Raw genomic sequence first — 23,071 nt, forward strand, 5'->3', positions numbered from 1 at the left:
TAAACATAATAAGCTTCCCACACTGACTTGGAAATACTGTATCAATGTGCTATTCATAGCTCAATCACTAATCATAAGACCTTTAGGGTGGAATTTTCAGAAGATGCTGTTATTTATCTAGCTCTAGGGATCTGTAATAGAGGGTGTTTGCTCACCATGCAGCAGCCAGCAGAGGTTAAAAAGCAATAATATTATCTGGAAGTTCTCTTTATGCCCGCTGTTAGCTGAGATGAGAGAATTATGTTGGTATTTTCAGTATTATGCATTTATGCTTATGAAAATGTAACGTAGACAAATGATGTAAAATTATTTACATTTATTCTTAGAATGCTTTTTACATACTGGCAAACAGGAGAACAGGTAGCTAGAATGATTTGGCCTCTTGGTGAGAGCAGAATTAAGCCAGCACTGGCCACTACCAAAAAACCCATTCATTTATTTTGTTAGTAAAAAGCTGAAACTCATGACTGGTTTAGTTCATTTGTACAAATGCCTGTCAAGATTGTGACTGTATGAAAAATCTAACCAGCGTTTTTTGTCAGGACTGAAGTCAGACAGTTCTTTCCAGGCCAAGCACATTTTCTGCATTTAACTGAATTTTTCAAAATCATTTAAGTTTAAAACAAGTAAGTTGGAGTGAACTTTAGTAAGATGTGATTTTTAAAATCTAGTCATCATCTAATATAGCTGCATTTGCCTTATCACTTCCAATCATCTGCAGTCTTCTTTTATTTCTTTGTCAGTCTTTGGAGACTTGGAAAATAATTACATAATAGAATAAATAAATGTGTTTTACTTGGGTTTAAGTACATTAAAAATTCCCCTTGTGAACACTTGATATTTTATATATGAAAAACTTGCTTAACATTATATATATTTTTTGTACAAGCCTTTAAGTCTTCTGGGAAGTATGTAGGAATTGGTGTGCAAGGTTTGAGGACAAAAATCAAAATGTTTAAACTGGTGGAAAAAATCACATTGACTTAAATGTATCTTGTACTAGGCTACAGTGATCCATACACTGCCAAGTTCCTGTTGACTTCACTTGGTCATTCTGCCTAAATAAAGATTGGAATAGATCTAGGTTTGCAGTGCTTGAAAACAAACCAAAAAATTCCCCACTGTTAGCAGACACCAACTGGTTTATTAATTTTGTCTCTGTAAATACTGGCCGCACACAAACCAGATCAGGACTCAACTGTCTGTCTCTGACAGATCTAATGATAATAAAAGCAAAATAATCAGTATTTTGGTTTCTGAAAATAGCAATTACAACAGTTAAATTAAAAATGCTGTTTAATCTTAAAGGAGTGTTTTAGAAGTGGTGGTAGTGTTTCTCTGATGGACTAAGGACACATAAGGACTGAAGAAAATAATTAATATTTTAACTAACCAGTGCAGCTGTAAATAAAAGACAACCTTTTTCAGGCACACATTCCCTTCTTCATCACCACATCTCCTTAGTCTGCTGTACCTATTCTCAAAATCTTTTTACTATTAGGGTGGCAACGTATGTGTTTTGGTGAATCAACTGGAAGACATCAGTCAGATCCAAAGTGTCAGGGTGTCATATTCTTACAGATTCCTTCGGAAATCACAGGCTGATTGTTTAGTTTCTCTCAGCTTCCTTCCCCCCACCCCCTGCCTCCCTTTTATGTTTTTGGTTGGACTTTTTTTGGCATACATAGCAAGCACTTCGTTAGAAGTCACAATTTACCTGTGTATCAACCGAAAATGGTTGTATGGCTGTCACTTTCCATCCATGTATTGCATGTGACATCAGGGCTACCAGACTATGTGATGGTTTTTGCCCTCATTAAATGGATACAATAGTTGACTGCTGACTTGGTTTTGGTAATTGGTAATTAGAAAATCATCATTCATAATTACTCTTGACAGTTATTGATCACACGGTCTTGTAGAAATAAGTTGTCCTTGGAGATCACCAACAGAATAAATCCACATAATTAATTGTATTTAGCCTTTGAAGCCCTAGCTCAATACTTCTAATTATGGATGTGTTTAGCTCAATGAAGTTCACTGTTTTCATAAGGATTTGGCAACATGTCCCTCCACAAGTGTGGAATTGGCTCTTTGGCAAACAAATGTTTTTACAGTACAATCTTGCATAGCAGTCAGCAGCGCTATGGTGGTGAGCATTAGGTCTTATGTTGGTTATATAGAAAGTTGCAAAAGAGCTAATACTGCCATTTTCATTGACCAATATTTCCAGTATTGTCTTCCTGAGGATTTTTGCTTGGGTAAAGGTTGCAATATCAGAACTTCAATTTATAGGAAAACTTTTAGGAATCTTAAGCATTTTCACAAAGAATCATAGATTGGGAATTTATTGTGTGTTTTTAGAATCTGTATTTGATTTTGTTTGTTTGGGGTTGTTTTTTCTTTATCCATGCAGGTTTACCTATGAAATTGCCCCTGTTTTTGTCCTCATGGAACAAATAACACTTCGAAAGATGAGAGAGATTATTGGATGGTCAAATAAAGATGGTGATGGAATATTCTCACCCGGTGAGTTTTTCCTCTCCATTTTGGTAGTTTGACTAAAGCTTCAAAAGTTAAAATAAACATAAGCTGGGTCTGAGTGCCCACAATCACTGCAACAAAAAGCAGTGTGTCAGATATTTAGAAGTAGGAATGCTTTGTTTAAATATCCTACAAAAAAGTTGGGGAAAAAACCTTATCTTTAAGTATGGCTATGTATCATGGCTGGTCAACATTTTAAAACTTGACTGCAAGCTCTGGTGTATAGTTAGGCATTTAACCACCCTTTTTTGCGCTTAATTTCTGGAGGTGTTGAGCAACCACAATTCCTGCCGACCAATAGCTCTTCAGAATCAGGTACTGACTTCTTTGATGGTCAGTGAGGATTTGGGCTCACAGTCAGAAAAAGACTGTGACTGCCGGTTCCTTTCTAAGACTTATCTGGGATATAATCTGACCGGATTCACAAGTAGGATTCCAGTATGAAGACCAAGACAAAGTCTTCACATGAAGTTGATACAGAGGCAGTCAGCAGTGACAGAAAAGACTGGTAAACCATGTGGAGGTCCTGGGCCCATGTGTGGGCAACATGGGTGCCCAGCAAAACTCCAGATTTTCGAGTTTGGTGTGGGGGACACACCATCCTGTTTTAGAGGATGAAAGACAATTCCACCCCCTTTTGGAGCAGCCCTCATAAAATCTGGGAATGCTCACTTGGTCTCCAGTCCTATCCTCTGTGTTCTTGCTGATGAAGAAATGTTAGAGGAAGAAGTTATCCTAGACTTTATGGATGAGATTCACCTTACTAAATCCTGAGGTCTGCGTTGTAGAGCTGAGCTAATTGTCCCGGGCTCTTTTTAGCAGTAAACCAAGAGAAACAGGTGCTCTCCCTCAATTCCCATTCTTAAAAGTCAGTGCCATAAAAGGTTAGCTGAATCATAGCCCTCAAAGTGCTTCCTTCCCTTATCAGACTATAAGGAAGCTTAGAATAACTAGCTTGGCTGTAGAAATCTACCTTTAAGGGATCTATTTCTGTATTTACAGTGACATGGGATAAATCCATCCAGTACGTGGCATTTCTTCAGTCTCAGACAGTTTGGTTAAGTTCCTGTTATTCTTGCTAACAAGAAGTTGTCATGCAAAAGCAGCGCAGTGAAAGCTGAAATTTCTAGGAATGTGTTACAAAACATTAGCGATGGAAAGAGATGACGGATAGGAAATTCTGACTGTCAGCAATGACTTTCTAGAGGGTCTATCCCTATGCTGTTTGGGCAGATGACCATGCATTTCAGAGATTTATTTTTTCATAGTCCACTGCCACTTTCACTGCGTAATGCAAATGAGACTTGGATGTCTTCGGTCTAATAGGTGTTTTTTCTCATTATCACTGTTTTATTATTCATTCATTTATTCGTTCACAGGAGGAGCTATCTCCAACATGTACAGCATAATGGCTGCACGCTACAAGTATTTCCCTGAAGTCAAAACCAAAGGCATGGCTGCAGTTCCTAAACTGGTTCTCTTTACCTCGGAACATGTGAGCTTAATAACAGTGCTAATTCTTAATTTGTTGATGTATGTTGTGAAGATGCTTCATCATTAAACAACCACTCCATTAAATGTGCACATGTTTTGCTGCAGAGTCACTACTCAATAAAGAAAGCTGGAGCTGCACTTGGATTTGGAACAGACAATGTGATTTTGATAAAATGCAATGAAAGGTAGGGTGAATGCTAAGGTTTTGATATACTAAATGTGTTCGTCTGTTAAATTTGTTGTATTGTGCTTAAGGACTGGTTCAGTACAGTGTGTCAAGTTGCTAATGGCCTGTTGAGAAAATCCTATTAAATTATTTCAACTGTAGCTAGCATTTCCATATGCACTCTTTAATTTTCTTTGTTTTTCTGTTTCTACAATCATTACAGAGGCAAGATAATACCAGCTGATTTGGAGGCAAAAATTTTGGAAGCAAAACAAAAGGTTTGTGTTTCTTAAAATTAGTGCTTGAATGCTTGGTTTAGTAAAATTACCTCTCCCGTTGAAGGCTGAGGGTTAACATTAAAAGAGAACATTAGAATGATATAAATGTTATAATAATATTTTCAGTTGCTTAATTATACGCTCATGTGTTGTTTAGGGAATTATCTATATGTCTTGCTAGGGTTTCATTTGATGTTTAAAACCAAGGTATTTTAAACTCTTGAATCTTATCTATATTTTATGACTTAAAAAAAATAGCTTTCTGTTTGGAAACATATGGAAAAAATTATGAAAACATGAAACTAAACCTACTTTTACCCCAAACTTTGAAGTTCAGTCAAAACCATCAAAAATTCTATGGTAATCCTAAAAATTCCTATAGATTTCAAGTGTGAGGCTGCAGGTTTAGCACACATAGCCAGTAAGTTTAATTTTTTGAGGCATTCATTGTTATTTCTTGAATCAATGCAATGATTAATTTTGTATAAACCCACCAACGTTGGAGCAATCGAGATTATATTTTTATTTCTTAACTTCTTTACATTTGGGCACTCTATGAAATTGCCGTTCACATTTATTTCATCTAATTCAAAGTTGTCTCACTTTATTCTGATAGTTCCACATTTATTACTTTTTTGATTGCTTTGTTCTGTTTATTAATAGATAAAGACAAAAGGAACAACTTCAAGCCTTTCAAATCACAACTTAGCAATCACATTTAATTAACTTTCCTTTATATTGCTCTAAAAGTCTCAACTTTACTTGGCTATTACTAGTCTTTCACTAGAATGTTTGAATCTTCTCAGTAAAAGATATTAGACAAAATAATATTATCTTCTGACTAGTTAGTTTTGTGAAGTTACAGTATAGTAAAACCAGAGTTTGTTCCTACCATGTATAAAATTTGTTAGGTTTTACTGTTTATATGTACCTTTCACATGGGAAGAAATCCACTTTTAGGCTGGAAAATGGGATAGCAACATTTTAAACATTATTTTCACTTATTTTGTTTTTTTTCTGAAAGGGGTTGGATTTTGTATTTAATATTTTTATTTTTATTGTAGGGATATATTCCTCTCTTTGTAAATGCAACTGCAGGCACAACAGTATATGGAGCCTTTGATCCAATACAGGAGATTGCAGATATATGTGAAAAATATAACCTCTGGCTCCATGTAGATGTAAGTAACTAAATGAAGTGCTATTATTCAGGCAAAAGACAATTTTTGTTTACACTTGTTTTGTCTTGAATTAAAATATTTATTACTAGATCCTGAGTAAGTTGCAACATGTTAGGCTTTTCCAAAACAATGGGTCTTCTCTTTTTTTTTTTCTCTTCTAGGCTGCCTGGGGAGGTGGGCTCTTAATGTCCCGAAAGCATCGTCATAAATTGAATGGAATAGAAAGGTACTACGCAGTGCTTATTTGTAATATTGTTATCAAATATTACATGACACTTGACAAATTTATGAAAAGATGAATTTGCTACATTCAGGAGTTTAGCCACTAAATTAAATTAAGACAGGCAAGAAAGGTTCACACTAGGAAGAGTGAAACAATACTACAGAAGAAAACAGTGATGTACAGCTGAGTGAAAGGTAAGTTTTCAGCAGATTTTCAGGAGGACAGGGATATTGCCTGGCAAAAAGGAAGGGAGATTGTTCTATGCATAGCTTTGAAGGAATCATAAGTCTGGGAATGGGTGAAGGAAGATTTGAAGTGTGAAGCATGAGAGCTAGACAATCTCTGAAATGTAGGGCTTTGAGAACAGCAGTGAGAAATGAGGAATCCAGAGAAGGTGTTTGAGCATGAGTACGTATAATGGGAAGCCATGACGTGATGGGAATTTGTAGAGATTCTCTCCTGAAAGATGTTTGCAGTTATTTCCAGAAAATAGAGAGTGTATGTCCTGCTTGCAAATGAGTGTTCTGTAAATGAAAGTTTATAAATACATAAATATTTGGTTACATTTGTATTGCTTATATATATACACACACACACAAACATGTATGTGTATACAAGAAAGAGAGGAACATGTGGCAGAGACTGAATTAATAGCAGTTTCTAGGAGCAAATTTCAGTACCTGTGAGGCTGGAAAGGACTATGACAGCACAGAGCTAGTACAGATATACTGTGCCAGGCAGAAGACTGAGGGAACTTCCAGGGAGGCCAGAAAGAGTCACGGATACTCACCACATCTCAGGGCACAGGTGTTATGAGTTGGTGCCATGCCAGGATTACATGAAACAAGCAGAAAACTCTTGCAGAGGCCCGAATGAAGTCTGCAGAAAAGAGTGCGTGTGTGCCCCCAGGCACATAATGCAAGTTACCAAGATGCCCAGTGAGACCAGAAGCCAGCCTTTGTTACATAATTAACTGAACCAAATTTAAAAGGCAAGGTATTTGTGTTGGAAGTGACAGCAAAGTGAGAGTGGGAGCCTGCCCCTAGCCCTTGCAATTCAGGCTCAGGAGGAGTCCTATGTGCAGGCTTTGGCGCAGTTGTTCCCATATCCAACAGTGACAAGGCTGCAGTCTGTAGAAGATGCCATGTTTATAACCCCATGGGTGTGTTTGTCTCTATATTTCCCCTGAAACTGCTCTATCATAAAAAGCCGTCTGTCTGAATAAAAATCAGAAAAACAAGTGAAGATCTGGAAACATAAGAACTTTCCCATCATTGCAGGTATCAGCTTTCAGGGAAGCAAAAAAGGTTTGAAACAAGCTCTACCCATGTAACCTCAAATTAGCACCAAATTGCTTCCTTGAGTCAACAGTGCTGAATGTGGGCACTGTGTAAAGGCATAAAACAACAGAGAGCAATGCCCTTTCTTATGGAAAACAAACTTTCCTAGTGGTGGGCATCCCGTACGGTAAGTGAAAAAAAAAGTACAAGGTAAAGAATAATGTATGGAAGGACTGGTGGGAAAACTACGTGGACCCTCGTGTCGCAGGGCCAGCAGTGTGTGGTGTGCCAGGAGTACTCTGAAGAAGCAGAATCATTGCCAACCTCTGCCCAGTCCAATTTGCTAGTCACTCATGTTATGGCAACATGTCTAATACGAGGTCAGCAATGTAATTTCCTTAAGCGACATGGGTTTGGTCACAGTGGTGTAGCACACCTCTTTTGACCTGAGGTCAACCCAGAGGTGCTAATTAAGACCATAATCTTAAGCAAATACAGGAAGCAGCAGGCCAGGCAGCGTGATACTATTTTTTTTCTAATCAGTTGTGTGGATCTTCAGACATGGGATGGGGCCCATGCATGCTGGGTAACTGCCTGTCATGGGCCCCAGTGGGACTGGGATGGGGCTGGGGCTGGCCACGGTGGGACAGCCTGAGGCAGGCTGGGGCTGCCAGGTGGAGAGTGACGGCTTCATATTAGAATAGACCTAATGCTCCTTGCAAAAAAGACTTTAAATTGTCTTTGATTGGAACCCTGACAGTTAAATAAATGTGCTAAACCGAAACCATAGCGCACTCAGAAGGAAATGAGCTGTTATATAAATTTCTGTTTCTCGACTACTTCATCTGAACTATTAGTGGAGTTTTTTAAAAGCTATTTGCCTCCTAAGTGTGAGCTATATACTTGCTGGTTTGCACTGCCTAAGCAGGAGATTTTTGAGGGATGGTGAGCTCCCTGGTACAGCACAGGCTGCGCTGTTCTTTTGGCTGAGGGGGGTGCTACGGTCTAACCTAGCGCAGGCAGAGCTTGGAATCTGACCTGGAATCTTTATGGAACTGGTGGTCCTCAGGCTGGGGTGAAGCAGTCATTGTGTTGCTCGAAACAAAGGAACTGTTGTCGCGTCCTCTGAGAGCAGGGTGTAGAAGAGAGAGGAGGAAATATCTTTGAATTTTCTCTCAACCACATTGTAAGAACACATGCATAGTCTGTGAAAAACGATTACACACTTTCCTTCTCTGGATCACACAGTGAATCGAGGGGACATTTGGTAATTAATTACTTAGGGTGAAGAGGTCAATGGATGTGCAATGTTGGCACATTTATTTTAGCATCATCATTAAACTGTCTAGGATAGTACGTTAAAAATACAGAACATCTCATCTGTTTGGTTAGTAAATTAGGTGATCTTGTGCATCCACTTGTGTTTACATGTAAAAAGTTTTAACCTTTACACACAGAATGGTAGGATTGTGATGTAAGTTTTATAGCCTTTCAACAGTCTGTGGGCTTGACAAGCTAGTACAGAACAGGCCTCTTGTGGCTCTAACTGAGAAAGCACATGAGCATGCAGTGTTCTGTCCTTTCCTTTCCACATTTCCAGCAGCTGTTCAGTGAAGAACTCTGTTCTCCTGGAATTCATACTATTCCCTTTAATTCTCTGACAGCCCCCTCAATCAGTACCTTGAATTGATATAACCTGTCAGTCAAACTGTTCTTGTTAGTTTTGTTAGTGCTATTTCCAGAAATGGAGTCTGCTGGGGATGAAGTTGCTGTATCAGCTAACCAGCATAGTCTGACACTAATTAGCTGGTATTAGTAATAATATAAACTAATCAAAAGTCTGACATTGCAATGTTAACATGTGAAAAATTCCTGTCCTGGACAGTATAGCTGGGAAAGAAGACACTTCAGACAGTAATAATCTCTATAGTGAAATCATCATGGTCAAAACTCAGTACATTTCCAGCTGAAAGCAGAAAACAAAGGTGACTGCTTCAGGTCAAGTTTCTGTTTTCCAGATCTATCTGAATGTGTAATTTTTTTGCAGAGCCAACTCAGTCACTTGGAATCCACACAAGATGATGGGAGTGTTGTTACAATGTTCTGCCATTCTTGTCCGGGAAAAGGTCTGCCTTATGTTTAATAATTAAGCAGTTAAAAAAAAAAAAAGTAAATATCAAGCCCTACTTTTTAAGAGGGCAGTGCAAAATCCATTTAATTTCAAAATTTTCCTTCTTTTTGGAAGGAATAATTGTGTGGATTTATGTTGTGTTTAGGAAGTTGTTTTATCTTTTCTGGGGTTTTTATTTGTTTGGGGTTTTTTGTTAAAGCTGTAGACAAGATGGGTCAGATCTTTAGCTGTTAAATCTTTGCATACTCTGTTAACAACACTAGAGCCATACTAACATATTCACTTGAGCATCTGCCCCGTTGTTTTTATGATATACTGAACATATACCCTTGGTCTTAGTAACTGGTCACAGCCTAAACTGCTTAAATAAACCCCAAATTTTTTACCCTACACAGTGGTTTAAAATTTTCTCAGTTTTGTTGAAAAGAAAACATGCTGCTTTTATTATGACTCCATATATGTTTTTAGGGCTTTCTCCTAGATTCTTTATTGTCATCAGTGAAAGTAAGACCTGTGTCTTAATTCTTTTAAGCTATAAGTATTTTCTGTAGATGATTAAAAAAAAAAAGTAATATAATCTGTGGATAGGACTAATTCTGTTGTCTACTAATTTCTGGCATGTCAGTTGCTACTAGAAGGTATTAGTTGAAGAAGTGGTCCCTGTGCATGGAACTGGGATGAAGGAATTGTGGGTTTCAGCCCCAGGTCTGACATTGCTCTTCCAAGTGACCAGTCCCTAAACTGAAGACTTATTTCCCTTTGTAAAACCCTTTGACAATCTACTAGAGGGAAGCACTAGCCATTATTTAGTAACATGCATGCTTATTGTCCTGACGATTGCAGGATTTGGGCAAAAATTTTTATTCACTATATGAGAACCTCGACAGGTGTTTTTGTATTTATCAGATACACTGGTGTCTTTGAGCTTCTTTGAAGAACCACTGATAAATTCTAAAGCAGATGCAAACCATTTTAGAAATATCGCATGTGTAAGACTTCTGTGTAACATACAGGAATTTGTTCTTAGTTTTCTTCAGAGATGTTTACCAGTAATCCATAGGTTTCTGTTGGTCTGTGGATCATATTTATTTGTAAACAAAAAATGTCTAGTTTAGGTCATTTGTGCTTGCATTTATCACTAATGTTAAGTGTCATAAAGCTGGACAATATATAAAGTTGAAGCCTTCAATTACTTTTTTTTCTTTCATTTTCTGTATCTATCTGCTGCACTGAGAGACCATAGCTTTGTTCTAGTGTGTAATTTAACACATCAAAAATCTAAGTCTTAAGAACATAGCCTTACAAAGTGAAGTAGGCAAATTCAGTATCAAAAACTAAGAATCCAAATTAAACTGAGAATGTTTTTTCAGGTATTGGTGTGGGGGTTTAAAACTGTATGACTACTCAGGGACTTCTAAGAGAACCACCTTAGGTTATGAAACTATTTTTGTAGCTCAGGTTTACAAAATAAGGTCAGTATTTTATAATTTGGCCTGTTGAACAATTCTTCTGTGTACGTTTGAAATAAATGTTTAATGTATTATTAATGCATAGTGTTTCATATGCACACATGCCGTATAAGTCATGTAAGTACATGTTTTTCATTACAGGGTATACTCCAAGGCTGCAATCAAATGTGTGCAGGCTATCTCTTCCAGCAAGACAAGCAGTATGATGTATCCTATGACACTGGAGATAAGGCGATACAATGTGGTCGACATGTGGACATTTTCAAATTCTGGTTGATGTGGAAGGCAAAGGTAAATAATAAAAGTTCAGCTCAAAAATCAGAAATGTATTTATTTAATTCACAAGTCTCATGTAATGGAACACTTTTTTTTAACATAAATGTTTGTGTAGTTACAATCACTAAACACACAGGTATCTGCATATTGTCAGAAAAGAGCCATTTGAATTGTAGAACAATGTTAGACATCAATAAATTCAGCTGGAAATGAGAAGAAAGGGTAAATCACTAGATGAGTCCTGCAGTAAAACCTGTGAGGACAGGACAACAAAATGGTCTTTTCTATACATTTACATTTGTATTTTATGACAGATTACTTGTAGTAGCAGCAGAGCAGACTCGATGACTGACAGGCGTCCCTTGAGTATCAGGTTTGCAAAGCCTTTTTCTTAAGAAGCTTTGCCCAACTGATGATTTGACAGATGGTTCCCTGGTACTACTGTGGTATGCCTGGATGGCTGAATTTAAGCATGGGCTTACATACAGGCTTGTATGTTCACAAGATGAAGGTCCATACAGTTGAGAAAACACATTTTATTTTTATTTGTTTATGTGCAGTCATCTTATTACTATTCTTCTTGCTCTTCTGCTGCCAAAATGGTAGCCTGTCCACAGTCTGATCTATTTTTATGAAACTGAGATCAAACCTAATGGCAAAATGTACAACCATGAAACAGTTTTCACTTTGGGTGAAAGTTAGATGGCAATAGTAAATAACCTATGATGATAAAAGATGTTTTTGTGCAGATTTCCTCAGTCCTGAAGACTGAGGGAAGAAAGTGACAGAACTTTAGTTATACAGTTACTTTTGTTGTCATTATTTGTTTTTAGAAGTACTTCAGAAAAAGAAACACAACACTTAAACACAAAACATTTAAAAGAATGACTTCAGCAACCAGCACAGATTTGATTACCAGGCTAAGCACATTTCAGTCCAGACTCAGTTGTTCCTCAAAAATAAAACATTTTGGTACTGTGATCCAGCAACTTCTTATGACACATTAGAATCAGGCTGTGACTTGCAGCTGTGTAGTGTGTTGTTTATGGTTGTAATTACCAAGCGCTGACTACAGATACCATCAAAGCACGGACTGAACGTTTTCCTAAACACTAGCCAAACACTTTCTGTTAAAACTAGCATGCTGATTCTAGCTCTGCTGTTATAGTCACCTGTTAAAGGGACCTCACTAAAGAAGTAGAACACTTCACAATAAATTAAAAAAATACAGTGGAAACCATAATGGATGTGGGTCATATTTAAAATTCAGAAGTAGTCTGTTTGTGGATGTGATTTTAAAAAAATTAATATAGATTAAAATTGCTAACTTGATCCACATATCTGGAGTTTAAATTTGTCCAGAAATTAGTTAGTTCAGATTTCTGTTTGGTCTTGAGGCAGATTCATATTTCTTGGATCTGAATTCTCTGAGGTATTAGGTAGAATTTGTTTCTAGCAGATTGCATGATTATATTACAAAAATGTTAAGAAAACAAAATATTAGGAGCTATAGAAATTTTTCCTTCAGCATTAGTCACCATGAGTAACCATACTCTTGTCCTCATTATAGAAATATATAGCCTAGGTCCAGAGGTATTATTGTGAATTCAGACATTTTATTCAGCACAAAGAATTTATCCCACATATGCAATAATTTAGGAGTGTACTTGTCTTTTCTACTTCTTCATTCATATACAAAGTGTACTTGAAAAAATACCCAAAACCCTCTCAACTTTTTTTCCGCTTATTTTATTTGTTATCAGCATTCATCTACTTTTTCTGGGATTATGATCTTTCAGAACAAATCAGATATGACAAATGGTCAGTGGGTAGGCAAATGACTTTTAGCAAACATATTGCAGGCTTTTGTTTGATGACTTTTTTAAAATGCAAATTTCTAGCAAACTGTTCAGAGGAAATAAATTACTTCCCAACTCTTACCCTTTCAGTTGAGTTCTCATTCCATGTTCCTAGTCTTTCAGCAAGAACTGGGCAGCCAAGACGTAACAGTCATAATATTTTTGGAAAATGAGAAGTAAAAAAAAGAGACTTAAAAATAATCTATGAAAAATAACACAAAAGCCCTTGTCATCATAATGAATTATCTTAAAACAAGACCAAAACCAAACAGCAATTACAGTTAGGCCACATTTAGCCACTTTTGGAGTGTCAGTTAACTTTAATTTTAAATTACAAGAAACAATACTGCTCAATGTTTTTTGACTAAAAGCATTTAATAGTGAAGTCTATCTGGAAAGATGATTTGATTGGAGGAGGAAAAACGACGATATAATTAATACTTACTTTCTTTGTAAAACAGGGTACAGTAGGATTTGAAAATCAGATCAACAAATGCCTGGAGCTGGCAGAATATCTCTACACTAAAATAAAAAACAGAGAAGAATTTGAGATGGTTTTTGAAGGGGAGGTAAGTTTTCTTTCATTTAACTTGTGTGCAGGAGCAAAGTCTGTATGGAATTTCAAAAACAATCTTAACACTTCTCACAGTTCTTCAAGCCAGCTATGCAAAACTGGTCTTATTTTCTAAAGAACTACATAACTATTGGCATCTGGGAAGTTTTTTGGCCAAATGCATGTGGTTTTGTACCATGAATGATTTATCATCTTTCCTGCTCTTCTGCAGAGGACTTCTCAGTTTAGGGCATAAAGACTACCTTAATACGATCTACTCATGCTGAGATTCCATGTTATAACATACATAACTGAGAATCTGCTGGTTTTGCTGTACGTTCTGTTGTTAGTGCCACTGCATAAGCCCTTGGTTGATAGAATAACAAATACGCTTCATCTCTCTGCTTAGCAAAAAAAGGAAAATTGTGTTGCCTTTGCTGTGATCCTGGAAAACAGTTCCTCATGAAACTGCATGAAGGTGAAAAGCATTTGCACTTCATTAGCACCCTAAACCACTGTAAATAGGACAATGCATAGGGAATCCAAGCCAGCAGGTGCAACCTGCAGTACTGGAATCAGTTTTCTTTGTTTTAACATGCAGAACTCGGGAAGTTAATACTGTGTTTTGTCTTTCATGTCTGTGCTAAAACATGCTACTAACTAGCCTTCAGTGTGTGAGTGATCTGTATTATTTTGTTTATTGATGTATGTATTTGGTTCTTTTTGCAGCCAGAGCATACAAATGTATGTTTTTGGTATATTCCGCCAAGTCTCAGGGGCATGCCAGACTGTGATGAGAGAAGAGAAAAGTTACACAGGGTATGTGGTTTATGTTAAATGCAAAAATATAGCCTACTCTTTCAACTCAAAGTATTCTGTTTATTAAAAATAATCTATCTGGGTGTTGACATGTTTCAAATTCTGGGACGCAGTTTTCCAATTGCTTGTTATGACCTTGGCATTTGTTCAGCTTTGTCTCCTATTTATACTGAGGCTGAAGTCACATTTCACCTGTAGAACCAGACACAGAACACAGTCATTCTTTGTTTTGTAGCACTTCTGTGCTCCCAGAAGTGTCACCAATCTGTAAAAAATAGCTAGGCACAAAGATGCCTCGGTCCTGTTTGAATAGGACAGCATATCAGCAAGAGAAGGGAGAAACGGAAGGGCAGTTACTTGAAAATGCTGGGACAGGTAAAGGACATGGAAACCTGTACGTCCTTCTCAGGTCTATTTTGATTTTAAATATGCTTGGTTGGTCATGCATTAATACATTTCAATGAAAATGAATACCCTTTGAAGGACTGTGGGATAAATTTATTTGAAGAAATGATAGAAGGAAGTGAAGGCATCATAAAGGCACCGCCGCTTAGGACTCGCAGCTGAAGTGAAATACTTTTATTTTGTAGTAGCATTTTAGGCAGACTAAAGTGGAATGAAGTATGTGCAGGAGACAAAAGAATGGTTTAATAGTTGTCAAAATGACTTGCAATTTTTTTTATGTTTGGGAAGGGAGAAGAATGAGCAAACTTGGGAGGTTTTGTAGAGGATTTTATGTCTGCATCACACTGGGGAAAGAGAATAGAAATTCCTGAGTCAACCCAGTGACATGTTAGATAAAGAAATTGCCAAAGAAAATAAAAGAGGAAGATAGGTGAGACTGGTAAGGAAGGATGAAATGTTTGACTTGACCCTGTTAAATGTTAGAGATATAAAGCATCCTACCAAACAGTAAAAAAGCCAGACATCTGACCTTGGCTGGCAGAGAGTAGAGCAGAAGAAGGTCTGGATGGAAAACCTGGGTTCAGTCAATATCAAATATTTCGATTGTTGGAACATTATTCCTTGTAAATTCAGTGAGGAAGTGCAATTGCGGTAAATGCACAGTACAGCAAAACTTACTGGAAGGTTTCCGTGGCTTATGCTAACAGAAAATATTCTTTATGACATACAAATTTTTGAAAAATTTCTATCATTGTTCCCTGCTCCCCCCCCCCCCCCCCCCCCCCGGCTTTGAGAATACATAATATTCTCATGGAAAATACCCTCAAAAAAGATATTTCTGGAGAAGGCTTTCATAAAACCACAGAAAACACTTTTTCATGAAAAAATCTTCAGCACAAAGAAATGACATGTATATTTAATATATAAAATTATTATATAGTGAATACTCTAGGATTCTATTAGTCTCTTAGTCAAAAAGATGGATGTTATTGTTGTCAACTTTCCTTTAAATATCCAGTCTTAGATGTTTAGTTTTTCAAGCTTTTTCTGTTACAGATCTTTTAATAAAAACTAGTGTCTTTCTGATCTATCAATTTATTTTTTCCAAATTAATAAATGTTGTGACATATGAGGAAAGGATTGACTTTTTAAATTACTCTTCTCTCCCTCTCTCTTTTCTCTTTTTTTTTTAAATTATAAAGGTGGCACCGAAAATCAAAGCACTGATGATGGAGTCAGGTACTACCATGGTTGGATATCAGCCTCAGGGCGATAAAGTCAACTTCTTCCGAATGGTCATCTCAAACCCAGCAGCAACTAAATCTGACATTGACTTCCTCATTGAGGAAATAGAGAGATTGGGGCAGGAGCTGTAGTACAGTCGTTGAATGATTTATTTCTCTAATTCACTCTTTTCCAGCACTGGCTATTTTTGTAACCCAGTTCTGCAGAACATGTTTTAAGGAAATTATCTTTCTGTAAGTTCCAATCTCCTAAGACATCCTTAAACAAAACACCTATAGGCTACTGAAACATATGTATTGGTAGATCATATTACTGAGGGAAAATGTATTATCTTGAAGTTGAAATACTATTGACTCTTACATTGGTCTTGTTTATTGTAGTCAGCAGGAAATTAGTAAGTACTAAAATAGCAAATTAAGAATTCTGCACAGTATATATGTACAGTATAAATAAATATATATAATTATATATATATACATACATATATATATATATATATATAAAAAGTGGTTATAAACTTAGATCTAAGCCACAGCATGTTTTCCACTTTAAGAGAATTAACTTTTCCTTCAACAACTAATGATGTGGACGATGTGCTACAGATTTTTCTGCCAGGTAAAAATAGACATATAGAAACATTTCTAAAATGTAGATTCTTAGGAGCTAAAGAAAACGTATAACTGTATCAAACCTTATTGTTGGTGCTTCTCTCACATACAAAACAGCAATCTCTAACAGCACCTTCGAGTAAAATAGTTGTATTTCTCCTTTAGTGTCACATCAGGGGATAATAGTAGCAGAGTCATTGTAACAGGTATATTATTGCTGTATTTTTAGAGGTTAATTTGTGTAGATTGTGTATATTATTGTTAAATGACTTTGTGTAAAAGGATTTAAATGTAATAGTTTTACAGCAAGATAACTGTTGAATTGTAGGTATATGAAATATTTGCTTATTTATATGCAGAGATTTACCATGCTGAAGAGTTGTCTTGTATTTTCTTCCATTTGTAATGTATCCTATTTATATATTATTGAAGTTCTAAATAATGTTTATGGTATTTTAGTGTCTTTGTGAGCCAAAGAAAAAATACAAAAATATTAGTTGACACTTTCATTTAAATCCTAGTGCCCTTAAATAAGAACTTACAGATAATTTTACTGAATATAAGGAATTCTAACATTGTGTATAGACTGTCAAATGATGAGATCCTTTAAATCTATTAGAATTTTCAGTTTTATTTATTGTAATGTCAGACTGTCTGTTTAGTGTTCTGAATGCTTTTCTAGTGAATATTGGTTGTTAACCAAGGCCCCTGTTTTTGAGTTGTATTTCAGGACTAATCTCTACGACCATTTTAATTAAATTCTGTGGAAGTTTTAACCAGCATCATTCTTTTAGTGAAATGGAATTCACTATGTGTTTGGAGCTTATAAAATAAATAAAACCAAAAGTAATCTCAGAATCTTTAAATACAGCTGGCTTGTCATAACAATTTCAACTGGCTAGACTTTTCAAAGTATAGACAGCAGAGTCATCTGCAGCCTGTTCAGTTTTACTCATTAGATAACCCATACTACCAAGTGGAAAACGCCACACTGGAAGCAGACTAGTGGAAGAAAATAAAGATTCAGTAATCTTCTGTCTACTGAGTTACTGTCATAGTGATAAATAGAATATGTTAATTTCAAATCTTATAATACATGATTCTGTGGCTATCTCCTATGCAAGTCACTAATTAACTGTTTTTCTTTTCTCCCCCCCGCCCCCCCCCCCCCGCCCTTCCCAATCCACAATAAAATTAAACTATTTTAGAAACATTCAGTGAAATCCAGTCATGCTATACAGTTCTCACAGCCCCTCTGGCCCCCTTCAGCCCAGTGGAAGGACAGCTACAGCCAGGAGACATTTCCACCCTGCAGGTCCCACTGGTCATCTCCTGAGGATGCTGTCTCACATCTTTGGCTGCGTCAGAGCAGGGAGAAGGAAGAAGCTGTCATGGTAAATGCCGTATCATATAGCATAGCCTTTCTAGCTTTTCACAGGACTATTGCTTATCCCTCTTCCATAACCTTCTGTAAAACATTCTTGAAATTGAGTGGAATCTAAAAATTATTATGAATTTGTCACTGTCATTTAGATTTATGAGTACAACTTTCAAAAGATTACCTACATAGTTACTTTTATGCCATGAAACCCCCCAGTGATCTCCCCAGTACAGTATTTCTTTCATTAGGTTATTTTCCTTAAGACACTGTAGTTGGTTTCATGTTTTCTTGATATTAAACCTCAATCCTCCTTAATTATTACCCTGATTAAATTTCTTAATGTAAACATCCATGCTGTATGACCTCAGGCCTGCAATAGAGAAGTAGTCAGCATGGACATTGACTTCAGCACCAGCTTCCATAACACTAAATGCTGTTCTTTATAGATACCAGCTATGCATCAACAGCAGAGGGCCTCTCCTTAAGAGCCGTTTTTAGAGTACAGAAAGGAGTTTGTTTTGAAGAGGAAGTACGTGTCACATTTCGATTTACGGGCTTCTGCCTGGAATTTGGTTTCTGTAACAGTTCTACTTTATTCAGAGGGCAGCTACAGAAGACTGAAAGATTTCCCTCAGTCCTTCTTGTTTACGAGAAACAACATGAACTAGTGTAATCGATGCAAAGATGTATTACTGCTGACTTAGCTTCACCAGAGGATTTTTACATCTTCCACACAAACAGCACCATGGTCCTTGTAATCTCTTCAACCAGTTCTTGGGTGGAAATTTCTGACTTCCTTCACCTCCCTAGACAAGATATTTCAGCAGAAGTGTTAGTAAAGACCCCAACTTACCCTTAATCCTCTAACCTTAATGTTTTAACCTCATGGACCTTGTATCCAGATCATCATCCCAGTATTCTAATAATAATTTATTGTATTTAAAGTGTCATTCTCCTAGAAACATATAAGCTAGGTAAAGGGAATAATCTTCATGTAACCAATCATGAAACTATAGGAAAGACTTATACAATATGGCTTATTGGCGTTCATACAGCGAGCCTTGGACAGTTCTGTGATGTAGTTGGAAATAGATCTAGATCTCTTCAGCACATACACAGTGTTTTGCTTACTAAAATGTCTGCTTCTTCATTGAATAGAGTATCTTGTGTTTTGAAGGTCAAAAGCATCAGAGGTTCGACCTATTGCCGTTGCTGGTTTGCAGCTAGGTGGGAACCATGGAGCTCCTCCTGCTTGTTCCAGAATTGAGACAGTTAACACTGAGCTGTTTTCTCTAAAGACAGGGTGTTTAAATTTATCTTCCTACTCTCTGCATTTTATCTTGCCTTTCTGCAGTGTTGTGTCTTGACACAAATGACACCCACAATTAGGTTTTTGCAAAGCTTTTAATTCTAATATCAGATGTTGGTGTGTTTCCCTATGACATGCACCATGTTCCACAGGCACAGGGCTCATATAAATTTCTGACTTGGTCAGCTGATTTAAACAGAGCATTTACAGTCATCAGTGAGAGAACTCATCTGTGTTTTCTTCTCAGTAGGTAATTTTCACGTGAGTAATATGTTACAGCTTCTCAGACAAAAGCTTACCTGGAATTTTCCTGCTTTTTAATCCATACTCTGTTGGCTGTGAGAGATCAGGAAGTATGGATATACAGAAGTGTTGACTAATTCAAAGCATTGCAATTCCAGGTGAGTGATTTCGTTTTTCTGAGGTTTGAAATACACTCTAAGGTAGCAATATTGCCTTTAAAATCACATGGACAATCACTGTAATTTTTGTGGGGGTGAATTCAGATCAAATAAACAATATGTAAGACCTGAGCTGAACATGTAACTGCAGTGCTTATTAACTGATGTAATTCATTTGGAAAAGTCTGATTGTTGGATAAAAATCAACAGCAGCTGTTGATTTTGAATGAGAAAAATTCTGATTGTATTATTAAAGGTACTTTTTAGAGAAGATAGATTATGCCATTCATGGCAGACAGACGGAACCAGGGGCCTTGGGAATAACCCAGGATTTTAAAATCATCATTGACTTAGTTAATGATCTGTTTTTTGAACAGTGACAAATATGAAGAGATTTTTTAAACAGAATCTCTGTTTTGTGGTTTAAGAAATGTCGAAGTTATAAAGGAGATATGCAATGCAGTTTTAATTTTTCAATAAAAGTCGATCTTAAAACTGTCTAATTTGTCTCATATAATTTTTGTGAGCTCTTTTGTTTCCTTAAGAATATGAGACAAAAGCCATACAACATTATCCCTCACATTAAAAGCAGTAAGGCAAATGTTAAGGCTACTATTTAGTTTTAATTGTGAATTAAATGTGAGCTTGTACCAACGCAGACTGAGGAAGAACCGCAAGCTCTGAACCTTGATCAGCTTGAATAGGGCTGTCAAGACATTAGTGCTGTGTAGAAATGCTAAAAAATAGATAATCTAAAAATCTTTCTGTATGGTGTTTTGTGTGGTTTATAACTGTGTCCAGTTTATACAGAGGACCCAAGAAAGTAAACAGGAACTTTGGAATAGGTAAAAAAAAATAATATCAAGCCCTTGTGGTAAAAGCCCTGCTATTTAATCTGTTGATATATTTATAAAACTTATTTCTTGTAATGCAGGTCTCACTCCCAGAAAGACTTGAATACATGCTTAACTTTGCACAGTTTGCAATGTCACTGGTTGGTCTCAGTGTTTGTTTATTAAGCACCTTTAAATCTGCACACAATCAGAACTAGGGTATTTTTATGCAATCAAGAACCTACTTGACTGAAAAAGTACTTTTCTGTATGTAATGTAAAAAAATAGAAGAGAGGACCAGGCCTAAAGGTGTTTTGAACAGTGTTATGTTTCAGCACTTCCGCGCATCTGGCAAGAGATGATACAGAGGTGGGACGAGGAGCCCTCAAGGCCATATGGCAACATACTGTGGAATCAGTACTGCAGGGCATGGGGTGCCTGACTGCAAAAACATTTAAAGTTTGTAGAGCAGAAAATCTGTGAGGGTTCTTATCTGAGTCAGTTGGAACTGGGTTTCTTTGTTCAGCCTTTTTTTTTTTTTTAATTAAGCATTATAATGCATGGGGTTTTAGGGTTATTAAAAAGTTTCCTTGAAACACAAATAAATGAGATATTGACAGCTTTATTTTGTGAGTAAAGTAAATATGTTTTGTGAGAATGATTTTGTGAAGGTGTACAAGGGAAGCCTAGTCTTGCCACCACAGAAGTCAAGAGGAGAATTACTGCTGAGTGCATGAATCAATCTTTCCCGTTCTTGGAAGTGAAAGACCATTTCCTAACAAAACAACAGAATGACACCCAAAGTCTGAGATAAGAATTTCAGTATTTTTTCCCTATATTCTCTAAAAAAAGGCTATGAATAATGCAGTAACATCAAACAAATTCAATGTATTTCATGTAGAATCATAGATGTTTTAAAATACAACAGAAACTGAGTTTGAGCATAAAATAGTTGAAACGTAAAATTTATAAGAATGCCGTAACTTCAGGGAAATGCTTTTTTTTCCGCTATTTGGACTTGAGTGAAGCATAGTAATTACAAAATACAAGTCCTCCCCTGTGTAAATGTAGTATGAATAAAAGCTTTTATGGCAAAGCTTTTGGCACATGATATGTCTTACGGTGATTAAAAAGTCTGGATTCTAGACCATATTTTGGGGTAACTTGCCATTCTATTATGGGAGTTAAATTTTTTGTGTGTGTGTGTGTACCAAATATATTGAAAAATAAGAGTAAATTTTGAATTCATAAAAGTATAAAATTATTTTTTTCATGATACAGAGAAATTCTGATTGATTACTACTTGATGCATTATCCCTAGAACTGTCATTGATTTTAATGCTATGTAACAAATTTTATTTTGATTGCTTTAGGGTAGGATTAGCATCCTTGAAGTAGGGTGAGTTTTCTCAAGAACAGTTTTCGAGTTAAAGAATTTTATGCAGCAAGCTAGGCATTAGGAAAATACATGCTGCAAAGAAACTTAAGTCCATTAGTGTAGTGTGCAAATTAAAATAATATAAATTATGGGAAATGCTTGCATCAGGTGTGAGTATTAAAGAATGTTCAGCTTACATACAGACTTTCATACTGTTCAATAAAATGTTAGGACCCCAGTGAAACTGTTTGTCGTTAGCTAAAGTGCACTGTGGTCAGCAGAATTACATCTGCTTGAATGAATTCCTTAGTGTTTCGTAATTCCCAAATTGTGACAGTTATGCTCAGGGCGATGACACATCAGCCAGCAGTACTGCTCACTGAAGAGCTGCCACTAAGCTAGCGAAGGGGAAGTGAGGCAGCACAAGCATTGGCTGAAAGCAAAGGTTAAAAGGAAGGATGGCTGCACAGCACGGAAGGATTTGGGTTTCATTAGAGCCTTTGGAAGAATCAGACTTCAAGACAAAGCAGAACAAAAATTACGGTTAGATTAAAAGATAGGATGCAAGCAGAACCTGGTCAGCAGACCTGGTAAAGAAAGGAAAAAAGTCCTGGCTCTCTGTTTTAATAGGTCTATGTACTGAGGAAAAGTGGAGCATTGTTTAGTAATAATGATAACAGAAAAATCTGAAGATAAAATATTACATGCCTTGATTTATTTCTGCTAGTTATTAGGGAATCTGTTCAAAATCTGGGTATAATTATTTCAAACTGGATAAGTATACTTTATGTTTCTATTCATATTTCTTGGTATAAAACACAAGGACACATGTATGTACATACTCTGTGCATCAGAAAAAAGGAAATCTCGCATGATATTGACCATTTTATGTAGGACCTTTCAGATCATCTGCAAAGATTCTTGAAGTATAACATTCAATAAGTATATCTTGAAGGAAGTAGTAAATTATTTTCCCTTACCTTTGAAAGCATATGTGTGTGTTGTGTATGTATATGAATGAGTAAATCTCTATCATGTTAAATTCTTAAATTATATGCCTTTTAACAGGATGCCAGCCTAGTTCATCAGAGAACAGTTGATTTGAGGCAGGAATTGCTGTGAAAAGTTTTGGCCTTGTTTTATGTGGAAAGGTGTTGTGCCACTACAGTGCGAGCAGAAGTGTGTAAGAGCATTGCAGGTGATAGGAAATGGAGAAAGACTAAGTTCAACATTTCGAG

The 23,071-nt window shown here is 36.5% G+C and overlaps 1 protein-coding gene across 1 annotated transcript in view; it reads left to right on the plus strand.

Moving 5' to 3' along the window:
• GAD1 (glutamate decarboxylase 1) overlaps nucleotides 1-20,122 on the plus strand; it is a 34,489-nt gene extending 14,367 nt beyond the window's left edge. Inside the window, exons 7-17 of the mRNA XM_040604692.1 lie at nucleotides 2,417-2,529; nucleotides 3,924-4,039; nucleotides 4,144-4,223; nucleotides 4,428-4,482; nucleotides 5,547-5,663; nucleotides 5,825-5,889; nucleotides 9,214-9,292; nucleotides 10,908-11,057; nucleotides 13,363-13,470; nucleotides 14,184-14,273; nucleotides 15,881-20,122. Of these exons, the coding sequence (XP_040460626.1) occupies nucleotides 2,417-2,529; nucleotides 3,924-4,039; nucleotides 4,144-4,223; nucleotides 4,428-4,482; nucleotides 5,547-5,663; nucleotides 5,825-5,889; nucleotides 9,214-9,292; nucleotides 10,908-11,057; nucleotides 13,363-13,470; nucleotides 14,184-14,273; nucleotides 15,881-16,054 (1,147 nt within the window). The 3' untranslated portion in view covers nucleotides 16,055-20,122. The remainder of the gene's footprint in view (nucleotides 1-2,416; nucleotides 2,530-3,923; nucleotides 4,040-4,143; nucleotides 4,224-4,427; nucleotides 4,483-5,546; nucleotides 5,664-5,824; nucleotides 5,890-9,213; nucleotides 9,293-10,907; nucleotides 11,058-13,362; nucleotides 13,471-14,183; nucleotides 14,274-15,880) is intronic.
• The last annotated feature ends 2,949 nt before the right edge of the window (nucleotides 20,123-23,071 follow it).

Source organism: Falco naumanni, chromosome 8 (genome assembly GCF_017639655.2).
Source record: "Falco naumanni isolate bFalNau1 chromosome 8, bFalNau1.pat, whole genome shotgun sequence".
Lineage (NCBI taxonomy): Eukaryota > Metazoa > Chordata > Aves > Falconiformes > Falconidae > Falco > Falco naumanni.